Below are 18,420 nucleotides of genomic sequence, written 5' to 3'. Positions count from 1 at the left end.
TGATTTTATTAGGAACCTTAGTATTCCAAATTCAACTGAAAGAGTTAGTGTTTGGGTTTGTGATTCCCCTGTTTTTAGAGATGTGGGAATAAGCACTCTTACCGGAGAAAGGTGCTTTGCATGTTGTGCAGAATCCTTAAACTTTTCAAATCACCAAAAAAAATAAAATTGAACATCCTTAAAATTTTCCAGAACTCACCAGTCCTTATGTTAAGCTTTTTATCCACTTCTAACAGAGCTTGTTGTTTTCACTTGCTAATCTTTTTCTCTATCCCTTCTTCCCACAAGCCTTCTTTTCATCTCTGCCTTCCTTCTTGAATAAAAATCTGACTTCTTGCTAAAACTGCTAATTACTCCTTGGCTGAACCTAGAGAAAAAGTCTCTCTTTGCAAATACATAGAATCGCAAGCAAGTTTATGATATAGCTTAAACCTTATTGAAAATTTTTGCTACACTATGTAAAAATTATTGGGAAAATAGAGGTTTTCACTGATTAGTGAAACGAGGAAGATAGCAAAAAGAAAAAGCACATGATAGAAAGAATAACTTACAATTGTATTCTCTGGAGAGTGAGATGTGAAAGATCTCACCGCAGAAAAAGATGATTTGGAAGAAGAATGAAGGATCCATTGAAGGCAGACCCTTTTTCTTTTGAGGCATTGGATCTTTTCCTGAACATTTGCGAGGAAGGTTAGCATAACTGGTGCGCTTGAGTGTTAGCTGCAAATTCTAGGAAGATTAGTAACTCTCGTTTCATGTCAAAATCCAAATACATTCGACAGGCATTTCGATCGAAAGAAAAATAGCCCTCCACAAGTGTATCCCCCCCAACCCCCCCACCCTAAAACCCAAAACACACACACACACAAAAAAGAAAAAAAAAAAAGAGGAGGAGGAGGAGGTGTTACCAATTTGGGAACCTAGACACCAAGTTTCTTCTAGAGTTGCATTGATGATGGATGGAGTCCTTGCGTGATCTGCATGAAGTGATACGTGATGGACATTTCATTGCTGCCTTCAGCAAGACCAGCCTAATCCCCTGTGATTGTCTCTCAATTCTAATTTAGTGATTTAAGCAACCCATGATAGCATGACATGACCAGCACTATATCTACCCACTTGGAAGTAGTGAAACCCACTGTTCTTTTTTTTTCTTCTAGAATTAAAGAATCCCACTGTTCTTCTTTCTGAGTTCATAATCCCATTGTTCTTCTTTCTGAGTTTATAATTGAAGGATTGAGCCAGCAATTCATGTGTAGGGAAAATCTTAGCTCTATATTCTCAATATGTAGTTCAATTTTCTTAGCCCAGTTTGGTGAGTTCCTCTTGAGTTTAACTATCTCCCCTGTTGCCATTTCTTGACCTTCCTATTCCACTCATTGGAGAAAGACTTTGAGATGACTATTTCTGGTGTCCATTTGAAGACAGAACGAAGAGCTTGTCTGGAAAAGAGAAAGACACAGGAAGTTATGTGACAAGCAATAGGCTCTATTTGAAGTGGAGGCAAAATTTAATGAGGGATGTTTTTGGTCAGTTTTGAAAAATATATGGATGTTTTCTAATTAATTGAATATTACAAAGATGTAGTTGAAGTTGGAGAGAACATTGGGATAATTTTGTTAAAAAAATCATCTTTTATATTCCATAAAACATGTGATTGGAACTTTGTAATATTTCTACTTGATATTTTCTCCCAAAAACAAAAAGAAGTGTGTTACATGATGTGTGCAAAATCATGATTTTCAATTGTCTGGCGACACTTGCTCCATGACTTTTGCTGCACAATTGTCATTATACTTTTGCAACTTAGAAAGTTACTTCTGCAGGATCAAGTTTCAAGGTTAAATGAAGAAAATAGTTCATTGAAGCAAAGTGTACAATCAAGTTCTCCCCTGAGTGCATCGAAAAACATGCATAAGGTAGTTACTCCGGGAATAATTCTTTTCTTCTAAATTGGCATTTCGTAAATAAAGCTTTTCTTTTTTAATTAATCATTTCTGCTGCTTAGTGTTTAATGATTTTCGGGATGTCCATACAGATGATTGTTCTTAAGTGATTTTTTATTTATAGCTAATTGTTGAAAACATTCTCTATGTTATTGTTTATTCTGGAGAAAGCAATATTGAATGGCCTGAGATAATTGTCCTCTATATCCCTAGTGTTAATTGTCTCCTCTTCCCGGGCCAAGAATATCCTCTTTATTAAAAAGCTCACCTGATGTTTACCTACTAAGGTTTCTATAAAAGTAAAATGCACCAATTTGAGAATGGTGCTTAGTATCAATTATGAGGATGGTGGATTAGTTTTTAACACATGTAGTCTGTACCAAGATTTTCAGATGATGTTCGTTGACCTAGAGAAAGCATATGGTAATGGTAGAGCAAAAGGTTATCTTGTGGGCCATGGGTATCACAGAAGAATAGCAATCTATATTAAAAATATAAATGACATGAATGATCCTTATTAAAAGAAAGGCATAAAGAATATAGAGAAGTAGCAATAACTAGTCCGAGAACAGTAGTAGGAAAATTCAAGGAGTTCCCATAACCTGAGTTTATATCAGGGATCAATGGGTTCTTACTTGTTATCTAGTTATGGATGGAGGAGCTACTTGTTTCACCTTATATTACCAAAATTATAGTTGAAGGGGCTACTTGATTAAAAAAACTATTAAATGTCTAGACAGCTCAACAACATACCCAGTGTAATTCCTCCATTGCGGTCTGGGGAGGGTGGTGTATACGGAGCCTTACCCCTACCATGAAGGGCTAGACAATAGTTACAAATTATTATAAAGGAATTTCAAATCTTTTGCCCTATATGTACATATATAATTTCTACTATCTATTTTCGTATTAGTTTATGGAGAACCGTGCTAATCTGTGATATATTTAGTTGTCTCCTTTCCCCCTCTTCTCCTTTTATGTCGTACTGTTGCATGACAGAACTATTCTGCTCTGAATTTCTGTTCAAGTTCACAGATATCAACTCACTGTATTAGGGTAGTGGCTGATGTTAGCTGGTTTTGTTTAGGGGAGCAATGATCAATCTCCAAACCGCCAAAGCAAAGCTATAGCTAACCGTTCCTTTGGAAGCCGAACAAACAATGAGTTTTCTCCAAAGCAGGATGTCCTAAGCAATGGAGCCACTTTTGGCAATGAAAAGGTAAATAGCCTAGATTTGTCTCTTCTTCCTTACTATGAGCTACTGTTTGGGTCACCCTTTCATGTGGGCGTTCAGAGTTATGTCCATTGTCGACCCAGGGCTTTGCTCTAGTGGTAAGAGTGCAACCTGCGATGTGTTGGTTAGGTGGACGTCTCCATTTTGAACCCTACTGCAAACAAAAAAGTTGATAATTGGAGAAGAATGAAGGGTTGGGTCCATTATCCACCAAGGTTTGAACCGTGTGCCACTAGCTGTCAGTGATTTCTCAGTTATTAAAAAATCGTCCACTGTATAGAAACTATTAAAATAGAATAATGTCCGCTGTTATAATAGTAAGAACTCATTGCTTTGTACAACAGTGGCATTATGCTATTGTTATGGGACAAAACGTGCCTCATACTGTAGAGATTCTTAAAGGAGATTACATTCCTTATAAGCTTAGCAAATTGCTAATTCACATCTTATAAGCTTAGAAAATTACTCTAGGTTATTTGGTTGGGGATAAAGAGAGCAATTTACAAGATTCAATATCCTTTGCTTGTCCTTACTTTAGGCACTAGTGCTATATAAACGAGGTTTTGATAATATAATGAGTAATGACACTTTGACCCCACCTTTGTCCCCCTAGTTCCCTTTTTGGTCCCTCGTTACTAGATTCTATCTTTGATTAATTAACTTCACAGAAATTTGTTAATGCTTCTAGGAGCTTGCAGACTTGCTGGAAGAGAAAAATAAATCTCTGTCAGCCATGCATGCATCTCACGAGCTGCAGATAAAGCAATTTGAAATGGAACTTGATAAAGAACGGACCGAGCTGGCAAATATGCAAATTAGGTTACAAGGTATTTAACTTCTTGAGAATATCGATGTTATAATTTCAAGTGGTTCAATTGATAATGCAGTCTGAAACCACTTTCATTCTTAGAGGAGCAGAGGTTGAGCTCGACATTGCAACAAGAGCTGAACTCTTTAAAAGCGGACAGGGATAAAGTGAGTGCTAAACTTTTGCTTTTTATGTATTGATGCATACGTGCCTTCTTACATTCTATGGTTATTATTTGATAGAATGATATATTCAAGTCTTCAACTTGTGAAGTTCCCCTTTTTATTAAGTTCTATATTTTACTTTTCCTTTTTTCATTCCATTTGATATGATCTTGTTGGATCACATCAGGTGTCTTCACTAGTATCTTGGTTAGCCTGGCCTTTGAGTTACTTACAGCAGTCACTGTATTTGGTAATACAACCTGCCATTTTGAGATTATCCTACATCTCCAGCTTGTAATTTATCTATCAAAGTCAAATTAGAATTAATCACCTCGACAATGTACTGTGTTCAAGTTATATGACTGGAGGATATTCTCTGAGAGAAACTTATGTAACTGGAGGCTGAATATGTACTTTGGCGTCTACTAGAGTATACCAATATCTTTTGTCATCTTTGTATCTTCACTTACTGCATAACAAACGTTTTGGTTGTTCACAATATATCTTCATGCATGACAACATGGCAGTGTGTGTGTACCCCAATTTTATTGCTTTGCTTAACATTGTTCCACTCTTTGCTAAGTTGTGCTGGTTTTTGACTTGTCTTTTCTGCATGCCTTAATGAATCCAGCTTCTGCTGAAATGTTGATATAAGTTCCTTTTCTCTGTAAATTGCATCTCAGATGGCTGTGGAGATGACAAAAATCCATACTGAGCTGTCTCATAAAGTATCTGAATTAAAACAGTTGCAAATGGAGCTTCATGAAAGAGATAAGGAAGAATCAAACGATGCAAGAAATGGTCTGAGAAGAGTGCTAGAAACACTGCAAAAAGAAAATAGTAATCTTAAGGTTAGTATTGTGGCATTTACAAATTTTGGTTCCATTTGTGAGTCTCCTCCTTTTGCACACTGAGAAATTTCAAGTGTTTTTTTGTAGTTTCTTGTTTATCAATGTAAAACTGGCAAATCTTGACTTTAGACATTCCTCAACATTCTCTCTTGCAGAACGAGAAAGATAAGTTAGAAGCTTCGTTGAAAGCAACTGGTGTTTCTTCAGCCGATAGAAGTAACATAAATAGCATAAGTGAGGTGGGTTGGTTTCATAACCTTTTGGACTTTCAATAAATTTTCTTCAATACCTTACTGTCTACTTTATTTTTGTATTGTCTAATCTACTATTTTGTTTTAGAAGGTGCATCCGATGGAGGTATTTCCTGAAAAGGAAGAAATGAAGAGGTCTTTGCAAAATTTGGAGAACGAATTGAAGGAAGCACGCCGGGGAAGGGACAAAGCACAGCAAGAACTAAAACGTCTCAAACAGCATTTACTTGAGAAGGTTTTTTGAATTTCTTTGCAGAGTTAGCTTCCTTATCGTTGGTGTCAGATGATTTTTTTATTCTGATCATATTTACATCTATTATTTCGTGATGTTATTGCATGTTAATGTAGATGGAGTATGTACTTTCATCCGTATTACTGTTTGGCTCTTCTGCCCTTGATGGAGGCTCTTCTGCCCTTGATGGACTTACTTTTTTCCTTGATAAATTTTGTCCTCATCTGTTGTAATGACCTCCATGTTAGACTTCATCATAGTGTACATGCTTTCTTCTCCATGTTGAGGAATGGCCTTCTATCAACTGGAAAATAACTAAATCATCAAATGTCTCATTAGTATTCTTAATATCTCATGTTATAATCAATTTAACCTTCTATTGATAATCTGCATTTGTGGATGCTTTAGTCTCTCATGCTATATTCTCTTTCCAAGAATATATGTGGGTGAAACCGGTAGAAGCTTTCAGTGGCTAAAATACAAGATAGTCATTCATGCTTCTGTGCTTGCAGGAAATGGAAGAATCAGAAAAGATGGATGAGGACAGCAAGATTATTGAAGAACTACGTCAAACTAATGAGTATCAACGAGCTCAGCTATTGCAGTTGGAGAAAGCTCTCAAGCAAGCAATTGCAGGTCAAGAAGATGTCAGAACCCTTAATGATAATGAATTAAGGAAGTCGAAGGATGCGATCGAAGAGCTAAATAAAAAATTAGCCAACTGTTTGAACACAATGGAAGCCCAAAATGTCGAAGTCCTTAACCTACAAACTGCTCTTGGCCAATACTACGCCGAGATTGAAGCCAAGGTGAACTAACTTTACCAATTCCCTGGGGCTTGGGTATAGTAGTATCTTTCTATTATGCTGCAAAACAAACACATAATTCTCAAACCAATTTCTCTTTCTAACTTATGTGTTATTTTTGCTTCTATAATTTGATATATCCAGGAACGGCTTGGAGAAGAATTGGCGATGGCAAAGGAGGAATCACATAAACTTTCAGCGCGTCTGAAGGTATTATCCCAGTCTCAATGTGTTCCTAGAAAGAGTAATTATTATGTCTGTACATCTATTTGAATGGAAAGATTGGTTATTTAGATCTTTCTAAACCAAGTCTTACAGAAAAAATGTTATTGCATATATAAGTTAAATCAGAACTTCATCTAGTGATCATATACAATGACTTAACATGATAGAATATGGTATTTTATTTTGAAAACTAGAAAATCTCAAGATAGCTTTTCCTAGTTCTTTAAGATTTTCTTTAGCAAATATATGTTTATGCATTAAATATTAATAATAGTTCTGAGATACAATAATGCACCAGGGCTGCCATAGAAAAGGGAAGCACAAACTAGGTGAGACTAAAGGCATGCACTACATCAAGCCAAGTTTCGATACACTTGGGGGTTGACCAAAAAATTGATTAAAAAGTTAGGATTCTCAACCCCTTCGTTTTCCGTCCATATTGTCCAGATCCAAAAAGAACCAGATTTCCTCTGGTTTTTATTATGTGCTGGATCTTCAAATATGGCTGATAAATAATATAAGCTGGAATAATCCTATAGACCCCCAAGAAGATAGATCCAAAGCAATCTTCCAGTGCTGTAGTAGATGATTTATTCACACGTTGAAGCATTTAGTGATAAAGAAGTTTGTCCTCTTCTGCAATTTATTATCAATAGAAGAAGCCACTTTAATACTGTAATAAGATTTGACGAAGAGGCGCCTCCTCTTTCTTTACTCCAGAAGATTTTATCGTCAATACTTGCTGAATAGTGACATTCTGCAACTTCGTGAAAGAACTCATTCACCTGCTCCATTCCCCAATCTTCAAACAGGTTGTTTGAAATCAACACATAAACACTACCAGTATGTTTTCAAGTGAGAACATCTGCCACAATGCTATGCTTTTGTATGTGAATGCTGAAAAGAGAGGGAAAGACATCTTCAAAAGCTGTCACAACAATAAGAATCAACCTAAAGCAAATTCGCTGGTGAAAATTAGATCCTATTTTTCCGATGACCATGGCGGCTAAGCCGGCTTGTCACCTCAGTTAATTCCACAGAGTACATACTATCTTCCACCAGCACAAATACCGGGTACTGTTCACCATGGCTTGGACAAATGAGAAGACATTGCCTAGTGTTCTTCTCCGATTTGATTACATGGTTCCCAACTATTTCCACTGGCACATAAAATGGTGAGAAATAGTAGGCAGATCAGTTGGAGACTTAACTTCAATTGCGACTGTTATCCTAGAATTTTTTTGTTATTATTCTCATAGCAAGTTTCCGAGGTAACCTCTCCAAAGATGAGGCGAGCACTTTCTTATTTTGGAACACAAAACAGTCGGATATTGAGAAAGTAGTAGTAAAAACTTGTCAACTAAGGCAATTAGCAGGTGTCTGGATATTGGTAATGCGGTCCAGGATAAGTGCACACTTGTGGCCACTAATTTTGTCGAAATTCTTAGGTGTGGCAACAAATATCAGAGTATCACCTCCTACCAGCTTACATGAATTGATCTAGTAGTAAAATTGTGTAATCGTTATGCTTTCATAACTTCCTATGATGTGACAGCCCTGAGGACAGCATTTGAACTGAAGATGTGCTTTATCAAACATCTCATAAACATGAATTAAAACTTAAAACGGATATCTTTTAGCTTATATATTTCACAACTTCTAGTTCATAGGGATACCAAGTCCAGCAGAAATGCATAGAAGCTTTGGTAATTTATGCATCATTAGAGCCAATTTAAAAGCATATGGTCACAACTTTATCCAATCTTCTGGCTCATAGTTTCTATTTTTCTCTTCCAAATGTAATTTACGCTTCCATTAGGATGCTTACAATGAGTCAGAAATATTAAAGAAGGAGAAGGAAGAGGTGTTGGTGAAACTTTCAGACATGGAAAGAAGACTTTCTGAAGGGAGTGGCCGTATGAGTAAGCTTGAGCAAGACAACGAAAAGCTACGGCGAGCTCTTGAACAGAGCATGACCAGGCTGAATAGGATGTCATTGGATTCTGATAATTATGTCGACAGGTGAGGCTTTGTCAAACCATGGAAGATTGGATCTTTTATCTCGTCTAACATTGGTCTCATGATTCTAACATCAAAATCTATAAAGCTGAAACACGTGTGAGATCTTTGTCAATTTCATTTTGCCTGTTCTAATATTTTGCTGCTACAGTAAAGATGGAGATGAAAATAAAATAATACTCTAACTGGTATATAGCAGGCTTGATAACCATGTATTACACCTGTTTTAATTATCACCTTATCTACGAAGATCATCCCTTTACTTTGAGAATATTGTAATAAAAGATTTGCCACTTCTATATAGTTTGGTATGTGGAAACCTGTAGTCATTAAACCTTTAATTTTTGCTGCAAAAACTAAGTTAGTAAAGTCATACAGAAATAAGATCTACAAGGCAATTGATGGAAGAAGCGCTGCTATATGCATCTATTATCTGCTATACTTAGTAATTTATGAAAGTGCTGCTGCAGTTTTATGAAGTCGCAATGATTTGTCATGTGTTGACTCAATATTTAGATTCTAGGTTACGTATTAATTTTTTGGCATTTTGCCCATGAGCATTATGGTTGAACCTGAGATGCTACATCAGACTGTTTCTTTCCATAGTCAAAGAAACATCCTCTCTCGGTCCATTTTTAGGTCCTTATCCTACGTTATCATCTCTCCCGTACTCAGCTAGTATTAAATTACAGTTGCTGTAACTACCTTACAATGATTTGAGATCTTTTAAAACAAAATCATGTGATATACAGGCGGATTGTGATCAAATTACTGGTGACTTACTTCCAAAGGAATCATAGCAAAGAGGTACGTATAATTACTCTACTAGTACGAGGCAGGGGAGGGCTTGGATGAATATTGCATTTACTCTCATGCTAGTTATTTCATTTTCATCCTAAAGATCCACCACCACCACCACCACCACCACCACCACCACCCCACCCCCTTTGTTTTTCTTTTTCTTTTTTTGAACAGGTAAAGTAATGCATATGTGGAATGCTGATAAGAAAAAAATATATATATCTAGCACTAGGTTGGTGCGAGTACATTTATATAGTCAGAAGCGGGATCTGGGAAGGGTGGGGTGTATGCAGCTTTACCCCTAACTTTCGAAGTTAGAGAGCCTGTCCCTTGGCTCAAGTGAAGCATTCAAACTCAAGTATCGAAAGGAAATATAGTAGTGAAGAACATATGCCAAAGACAAATGGAAAAGCGAACAGTAGCAACAACAAATAATACGGTAACCAAAGCAATGAAAACAATAGGTAATAGTGAAATTGAAGAAGATAGTAGGAGAGTAATGATAACGATGTTGATAAGGAAACTAGAGAATGCTCTTCTACCTACTAACCTTCTATCCTAATCCTCGACCTCCATTTCCGCCTATCTAGGGTCATGTCTTCGACAAGCTGTAGGTATATCTTTCAGAGACCTAGTGGGAGAATTATTGGATAAATAGGACAAAAAGTTTCTGTTTGATTCTTATATTTATGTCACTTCATCTTTTTTTAGGTTTTGGATCTTATGGTTCGTATGCTAGGATTCTCTGATGAAGACAAGCAAAGGATAGGCATGGCTCAGCAAGGATCTGGTAAAGGTGTGGTCCGGGGTGTCTTGGGTCTCCCTGGCCGACTAGTTGGTGGCATCTTGGGTGGAAATTCAGCACCTTCTAGTACAACATCAGATCAGGTAAATTTCATGTAAATTCCTATTCTCTGATCATTATTACTTACCTTTACTTTGACTGTGCCCTGTCAAGTGGAGATTGTCATGTAAAAAAGCCATCTAATTGAAATGGCATTGGCCTACTACTTTTCTTTAGCCCCAGATACTCATTCTTCCAATTTATCAACTTCCAGAAAATGGCATTTCTGCCATCTGTTTTACTTATCCATTTGAATTAGTAAAGTTCGACCCACATATATTATGGAACTGTAAAATGAACATGTCAAGTCTGACCACTTGCTGTTGTGGAAGACTCTATGTCTACTTTTGATGTACTGTTAGTGTGCATTCTTTGTTTTCCCCTGTAGTCCAGCTCAAGTTAATTGATGCATCTTATAAGCTTTCTTTTCAACTCAATGCTACCAGACCTCATTTTGATTTATTTTTCATTGTGTTCAAATGTTTGTGCATCTGTCTTGACTATTTTACTGTTTGCTGGAGAAAGGGGAAGGTTGTACATATTGATTGGTGGCATATAGAATTCAAATATATCATCAAATGAGCTTTCAATTTCTTTGAACATGTTTCCCTAGTCTAATAAGCAACAACTAGCATGTAGGTCCGTAAATTTGACTTTTGTTGCTTTGCTTCTGGACTGTCATGCAGTCATCGTTTGCAGATCTCTGGGTTGATTTTCTTCTCAAGGAGAACGAAAGAGAGAAAAATGAGGCTGCTGAAGCTGACAATCAAAATACAGAAGATGAAATCAAAGGTGCAGATGCAACTCCAGCAGAACATAGGTCAAATAATGCTGGTGGTTCCTTTGTTCCCTCGAGACCACAATTTTCTCCTAAGCATAACCTCCCCCCTTTGGCACCCAATTCACGGCAAGTTATCCTGCCTACTGAGCAATCTGATACCGAGTTCTCAACGGTACCTCTTACGCCATTGGAAACCAATTATGAGATTTCAAGACTACCTAGATACTGACGCATTATTGTAACTAATAGGAGGTACATAATTTTTGCTTCTTTTTGTAATGTTGTGTTGCAATTCTTTTGTTCAATCAATTCTTTTTGGAAAATGAAAACCTTATCCTATAGGCATCTGTTTATAGCATCATTCTTTATCCTATGGGTGAAGCTACCCACACACCAAAAGAAAAAGAAAGATCAATGTAGCTTTTGCGGTTCTGACTCTTACTTTCATGAAATATAATATATACTATCTTTATCTCCGTCTTAATGTTAAACAAACTAGTAACAATCATTTCCAAGCAGACCAGCCCAAATCCGGTAAGGGAATCACATACTGGATTCAACCAACTGAACAATAACCTGATCAAAGTTGTTTTAGGCGGCTATGGATCAATAAGCTGGACCATCCAACATTGACAAAAGTGAGATACGAGCAGGTGCACGAGAACACAATGTAAATCGGCAATGGATCAATAAGCTGGACCTTCCAACATTGACAAAAGTGAGAGATACGAGCAGGTGCACGAGAACACAAAGTAAATCGGCTGTGGATCAATAAGCTGGACCATCCAACATTGACAAAAGTGAGAGATAAGAGCAGGTGCACGAGAACACAATGTAACGAACAGGTGCACGAGAACACAACGTAAATTCGGCAGAACTCGTACCAACATGTTACGGAAGTACAGCACAAAATACACACTCGTACAGACCTAACAGACTAAATCCTCCCAAATGATCGTCTCTAGATTTATCCCCTGTTAATAGAGCCCCAAACATAAGTAACTATTACACTCAGCCCCATTGTAAATACAAGAGAAGTACATTCTGAAAAGGTAGCAGCTATCCAAGTCTCTCTAGCATAAACAATGCTGCTCCACCACGTCTATTCTCTCTTCTTATCCTTTAATGGTCCTCTTGGAATTTTACTTAAAACCTTTGCATCAAACACAGCATATTGCTTCTTGATCTCATGCATTGCTTTCTCGGCTAGTGGATCTACTTTATCTTCATATTTCTCATAGAGAACAGGGACTGTGTGGAGGAGCACAAATGCTGGCAAAATGGAAGGAGGATCATCAAAAAGAGGACCAGTGAAATAGGCAATAAAATAGATACATCTACGAAACTTCTGGACTTACATATGTAGAACAGTGTCAAGAAGTCGCACCAGCTACCAACAATTGAGAGGATCCACAAACCAGCAATGACCTGGTAACATAAGTAACAAAGGTGAATAAACGCCAAAGAGATTTACCATGTTTACTCAACAAAGATGAATAAATGCCAAAGAGATTTCCCAAGTTTACTATTTTGTGCTACTATCATATAAGATCAGAAATGAACTTTATGTTGAAGGAAATGGAAACAAGCACCTTTGGTAACTTAACAGATTGATATAATGAATCCTTTGGTAACTTAACAAACATGGAAAAGAGCAATTTGGCCTTCTAACGAGCATCAGAGCATGAATGGAACAGGCTAAAAGTCTCAGCGACCACTAAACTCTGAATTAGAGTGGATTCTGGTTTATATTAGACATACTCTAAAACTCTACATCCTACTATGTTTTGTTAAGTCTTTAAAAGTACAACAGAACCTAAAAACTGTCTAACAAGTCAGGATCAATAACAGGAGCAGGGAGTTTGGATCCAATACAGTCCTGCCACAGATGAGGGGAAGAAGACATAGATGCATCTATCAACTAGAACAGACATTACCAACAACATATATAAGATGGAATCGAACGGTAATGAACACCAAACGATCTCCAGAGGTGGATGAAGGCAGGCTTAATGTCACATTAACAGAGGCAGACCAATAACAGGAAGGATTCCAGTGAACTACATTCGGGGAAAAGTAATGGAAGTGGTAATACTTACAGCAAGAAATTTCTTCAGTTCTCTCCCTGACGCAATTTCTCGCAGTAGAGCAAGAGCACGATCAATTTCAATCCTCAAGGCAGAAGCCACCTCAAGAATGGGACCCTCTGGAAGGTGGACTTCTGGAATATGAGGAGATTTTCTGTCAAGATAGTAGAAACACGTCCTCAGCAGAGTGATAATATAAATTGAAGCATTAAGTTTAAAGTAAGATATTTGCTTACTTGTTAATGAAGGTCGTTGCATTTGACCACAAGAATAAGACTGCAAGAGTGATGATCAAAATGTGGCAGATTAAAGTGAGCAGGTGGTACTCGAGCACTTCGAAAAGAACCCAGATAGCAGTTGCTCCACCAAGTACAGTAGCAGATATCTTTTTGTTCCTCCACAAGAATACATCAGCAGCTGCAATAATGAGACACATTTCAATCACTCACTCAACTATGCCTCAATCACAACTAATTGGCAACACCAATCAGTACACATTCAAACAAATATTTCCAAGGTCAAGATCTCCACATGATGAGATATTAGAGGCATTAATTGAAGGAAAAACCTTCACACACAGCCCGGACTCCTATACGCTTTACTTAAATGGCACACAGCAACTAGCAACATAAATGAAATACTTTTACAAGAAAACCTCATAGATAAAGAGATGCGAAGTTTAAATATTGAAGAATCCCAATAAACATGAAAAGCATCCGCGTGCTCGTCCTAGATCAGACAAAGAACTCATGGTCTTTGGTTGCTCAAAACAAACCCACATGTAAGTGAACAAGTTCTTTTTTTTTTTTTTCGGGGGGGGGGGGGTGGGGGGGTGAAACTCTTTTTCAAATAACATGTTTTTTTTTTTTTTGGTATATGAAGATTCCTGAAGATACTCCATAAACTCTAAACCATAATTAGCTCCTTCAACACCAATCATTTTAACCCAAATATTCCAACCATCTAATAAATAAATGAACAAAATAAAGATATTAGGAAGCTCTTGCTCTAGCGAACACCGCATATACAAGCACTATAAAAAGTTTAACATATCTAAATATTCTTTAAGATACACCTCAAGAAACCTAAACCATAGTCACAAGATGCAAGGCCTCAACCACCAATCATTTCATTTCAAAAAATTGAACCTTTAACCTAAAATCTGAACTTTGTTTTGCTCAACTTACTTTTAAAAAAAGCACTTGCACGAGCACAATAGTTCATTTGGATCTAAAGACTGTATAAACCCTAAACCCTCATCAATTCCTCAAGCAACAATCACTTAAATAAGAACTCCAATATCTCCAATAAAGAGAAACACGAAACTTCAACTTTTTCTCACTTTATCCAAACAAACAGCATGATAAAAACAACTATATGGACTCATGGATCCGTCAAAAACCCTAAACCCGATCAAATTATACATCCGAAAAAAAAAAAACTTCACAATGAAAAAAAGCATATATACGTAAAATATTTGAACTACTGATCGCTCAGTTGCTATTAAAAACATGTTTTATGCACCTGAATATTCATTAAGATCCTTCAAAACCCTAATCATTTCTCACCATCCAAATCCAAAGTAATTTTCATCCTTACTAAATATACGAGCATAGAAAAGCTTAAGTAGGCAGAGAAACAGAAAAATTAACCATACGTTTGCCTCCACCTAAAACCTTATGAACCGGTTTTTCTCTTCCGAATAACCTCCAAACTTTGTTCTTCAACGTCTCCGGTTCCGAACCGACCGGCTCAACCTCCGGTTTTACTTCCGGCTTCCTCTTCTCAGTATCGGAATCCGACGACGACGAATCGTCGCCGTGAACCTTGTCGGCGATCTTCTCCATCAGCGATTCTCCTTTAGGATCCGAATTGTCAACGTGTTCGGCCATTTTTGTGATTCGGAGCTCCGATTCAAACTGTAAAGTAGATATTGGAAGTGTATTGGTGAGAAATTGTGTGTGAGTGATATAGTAAGAAATTGATATTTATGTTTTTTCGAAACGGTGAAGTGAACGAGGAATGTCCGAGCCTCGGGATCGGGTTTCCGAACCTAAATTTGGTTAATTTTGAAATACTCCCCCTCTCTTTTTTTTTCGTCCAAATATAGCAATTAGATTAGATTAATGGTGGAGATTTTTTATTTATTTTACCATCGATTAAGGTGAAATTGAAGTTGTACTTCAATGATGCATGATAAAAAAAAAAATTAAAATGTAATTAAAATTCAATCACTCGTTCATAAGTTACATTATTTTAATATGTCTTTGCAAAGATTCGATTTTCTTAATTGCTTTCTTTCATATTTGTAATCTTTAATTCTTTATATGAAAAAAGATCTAAAATATTCTTGAATTATTTGAAATAAATTAAAAATACTTTTTATTTATTTTTTGTCTTAAAAATATTTTTTCATTAATTTTTTGGTTTAAAAATACCCTTTTCTCCAAGGGAATGTCACCAAACACGCTACGCGAATAAAAAAAAATCACTTGATCAGTCCATATCAATATACACAAATAAAAAATTATTCCATATAATCTTTCTAACCATCAACCCATTTTTTTTATTTAAAAGACCCAACTCCACTCATATTAAAAAAATTTGGCCCAAGAGGAAAAAGGTTGAAAAATTTGATCAAGGCGAAATATTAGGAAACAATTAGGTCATTAAATTATTGATCCGAAAGAATCGAATTTTAATCGGGCCGACCCTAAACAATTGAATTCTCAAATAGTTGACTCGATTTTCAAGAGCTTGTATTGCTACTGGATATCCTATCTGAATTCTTTTAATGAAAAACCTAATTGTAGTGAGAGGAATGGTAATTCAGAGACGAAATTGAAATTTGGAGAGTGAAAATTTAGTGGCAATGTAGGACAACCACAAGTTAATGGGGTCAAGAATTACTCGATTGAGTCTCGTAACTTTGAAAATGTAAAATAATAAAATACAAGGCGGTGAAACGGATGATATGAAGAAGAAATTGAAGAATTGAATTTTGCCTCTTGGTTCGAAATTTTTGAATATGGATCAAATTGAATTTTTAAATAAAATAAAATGGGTTGATTGTTAAGTGGATTAAATGGAGTGATTTTTCACGTGTATGCTGATGTGGACTGATTAAGTGATTTTTTTTTTAATTTATGTGATGTGTTTGGTGGTATTTTGTTAGAGAGAAGGTATTTTTGAGCCAAAAAATTAATGAAGGGGTATTTTTGAGTCCAAAAAATAACAGAGGAAAATTTTTGAGCCAAAAAGATAAATAAAAAGGTATTTTTGAGCCAAAAATAAATGAAAGGTATATCTGATTTATTTCCAATAGTTCATGAGATATTTTTTATCCTTTTTCGTTCTTTATATGAATAATTTATTTTCGTTCTATGTGATATTTAGTCAATATTAATACGCTATAGGCTAAAGGTACAAGTTATAAGAAACTTTATATTATACAGAGATTTTTTGAATTTTAATAATATTATGATTTTGATCTTAAAATTAAACATTGATGATTGATATGAGGTTGGATTTTAAATTTTGGTGTTGATAATTAATGTAAGAATTAAAGTAGTGAGATAAAGATTATTCAGATATGAGAAGAGAAGAAATCCAATTACAACTGTTGGACAATAAAATTTTTGAGATCGAAAATAAATAATCGAGATAAAAAAAATAATGTAACAATCAATTTATTAATTTTAATATGTGAGCGTTACAATTTTTATGATCCTCTGATTCACCTTTTCAAATATAAATTTAAGAGCTTAAAACTTGTCGTTTGATCTATGAGTTTTCTCTTACTTCTTGTTAGAGTTCTATGGTTCTTTTCTGAATTATGAGACTCCTATCTAGAGTTGTGAAAAAAGAAAAGTCATGATGAAGATGGATTCCTTCTAACCAATCAAATTTAAGTGATGAGGCGCCTTTTATGAGTTTTTGATTTCTCTAGGTGTGCTGCATCATTTTGACATGTGACATAGTCTATTGGCTCATTCACTTGACTTGACATGCCACGTTATTTGACACGTGATGCTTATTTGGGCCTCTAGAATAAAATAACATTTTGACTTAGTAAAATAAGTTTATCATTTGTAGCCCAAATTAATGAACTAACCCAATAAATATTGGATTTTATTTAAATTCATATATATTTAAATTTAAATAATTAATTTAATTATATTAATTTGTAATATTTATTTGAAATTAATATATTTTAAATTTAATATAATTTAAATTTCGTACGAATTTAAATTTAATAAAATCTAATTGCCCACATACACTAATGAAAAATTTTGAGTGGTGGATTATATAGCTTTTTAAGAAAAATGCACGTACTTTGAAAAAAAAATTAAATATGACATGACAAATCTTAAAGCTATCGAGAAAAGTAACCCTAAATAGGATGCTTTGAAAATTAAGGAGGACAACAATAGATTAAGTGGGTGCTTGGGATGAGATTTTTCTTTTTTCAAAAAAATATATTTTATTTTAGTAAAAATTATTGTGTTTGATAATTAGAATTTTAAATACTTCAACTTTTTTCACTTTTACTTTTCTAATAAAAGATAAAAAATAATTTTAATTTATATTTATGATCAAACACAAGATAAACTCGAACATAAAAAATTTTAATTTTTATCATCAAATACCCACTAATATAGGCAGTGGAGTATTTGAATTAATTTTCACTGTTATATGTTATTTTATTCATCTTACTTTTTTATTTTTGATGTTTTATTTCTACCGTGCTTTAATTATATTTATTTTAAGTTAAAAAATTTATCAAAACCAATCTTTCAACTTTATAAAAATAAGTAATAAAATGATATGCACATTCTATCATGTTTTAATCCATAGTAAATTTGATGGGACTGTGTTGAAAAGTGGCATAGGTTGTGAAGGCCATTTATGATAGGGGGGGTAGCCGACTAGTGATGAGTGGGGGACACGTGTCGAGCAAAAAGAAGAAATTTTGATGATTTGGCGGTGGAGATTGGACTTTAGTATAACATTGTGGGCTCCAAGATTAGATTGAGAAAGTGACACCAGCACTGTTTTTCTCTAATTTATTTATTGTATTTTGTCTTTCTCTTTTTTCTTTCAGAGCAAGTACTCTTTTACAATACATGTTACATCTACAAACTACTATAAGAAGAAAAGGCAAAGAAGAACAGCAAATTAAAGTAGTAGTACTAGAAAGAAAAAGAGGACAGTAGAACAGCACAACAAAGTACCAAAATGGTCCCTAAAAGTAAAATGCTCACAAACTTACATTCTATAATAGACTTTTCTATAGTTGTCTAATTTAATTTTAGAGTTTACTTTAATACGAAATATTAGACGCGTTGATGACGAAATACAATATAATTTG

The 18,420-nt window shown here is 35.2% G+C and overlaps 2 protein-coding genes across 3 annotated transcripts in view; one reads left to right on the top strand and one right to left on the bottom strand.

Moving 5' to 3' along the window:
• LOC107839257 (golgin candidate 4) overlaps positions 1-11,307 on the top strand; it is a 14,814-nt gene extending 3,507 nt beyond the window's left edge. Inside the window, exons 3-15 of one of the 2 annotated variants that reach the window (XM_016682667.2) lie at positions 1,827-1,919; positions 3,034-3,165; positions 3,869-4,007; positions 4,091-4,155; positions 4,836-5,003; positions 5,159-5,242; positions 5,343-5,489; positions 5,999-6,295; positions 6,437-6,502; positions 8,337-8,539; positions 9,289-9,343; positions 10,049-10,225; positions 10,868-11,307. In XM_016682667.2, coding sequence (XP_016538153.1) covers positions 1,827-1,919; positions 3,034-3,165; positions 3,869-4,007; positions 4,091-4,155; positions 4,836-5,003; positions 5,159-5,242; positions 5,343-5,489; positions 5,999-6,295; positions 6,437-6,502; positions 8,337-8,539; positions 9,289-9,343; positions 10,049-10,225; positions 10,868-11,191 — 1,950 coding nt within the window. In that variant the 3' untranslated portion in view covers positions 11,192-11,307. The remainder of the gene's footprint in view (positions 1-1,826; positions 1,920-3,033; positions 3,166-3,868; positions 4,008-4,090; positions 4,156-4,835; positions 5,004-5,158; positions 5,243-5,342; positions 5,490-5,998; positions 6,296-6,436; positions 6,503-8,336; positions 8,540-9,288; positions 9,344-10,048; positions 10,226-10,867) is intronic. The other variant, XM_016682668.2, reaches the window with a different exon arrangement.
• Positions 11,308-11,797: 490 nt separating this feature from the next.
• Positions 11,798-15,155, bottom strand: LOC107839258 (reticulon-like protein B5). The gene is made up of 5 exons (XM_016682669.2): positions 14,707-15,155; positions 13,286-13,466; positions 13,062-13,203; positions 12,321-12,390; positions 11,798-12,234 (listed from the first exon to the last, which is right to left on the bottom strand). Exons 1-5 carry the CDS (start codon positions 14,939-14,941, stop codon positions 12,065-12,067), a joined length of 798 nt encoding a protein of 265 aa, XP_016538155.1. The 5' UTR covers positions 14,942-15,155; the 3' UTR covers positions 11,798-12,064.
• Positions 15,156-18,420: the final 3,265 nt, after the last annotated feature.

Source organism: Capsicum annuum, chromosome 8, assembly GCF_002878395.1.
Source record: "Capsicum annuum cultivar UCD-10X-F1 chromosome 8, UCD10Xv1.1, whole genome shotgun sequence".
NCBI classification, from domain to species: domain Eukaryota; kingdom Viridiplantae; phylum Streptophyta; class Magnoliopsida; order Solanales; family Solanaceae; genus Capsicum; species Capsicum annuum.
The sequence above is the reverse complement of the archived record's forward strand: the minus strand, read 5'-3'. Positions and strand labels throughout refer to the sequence as shown.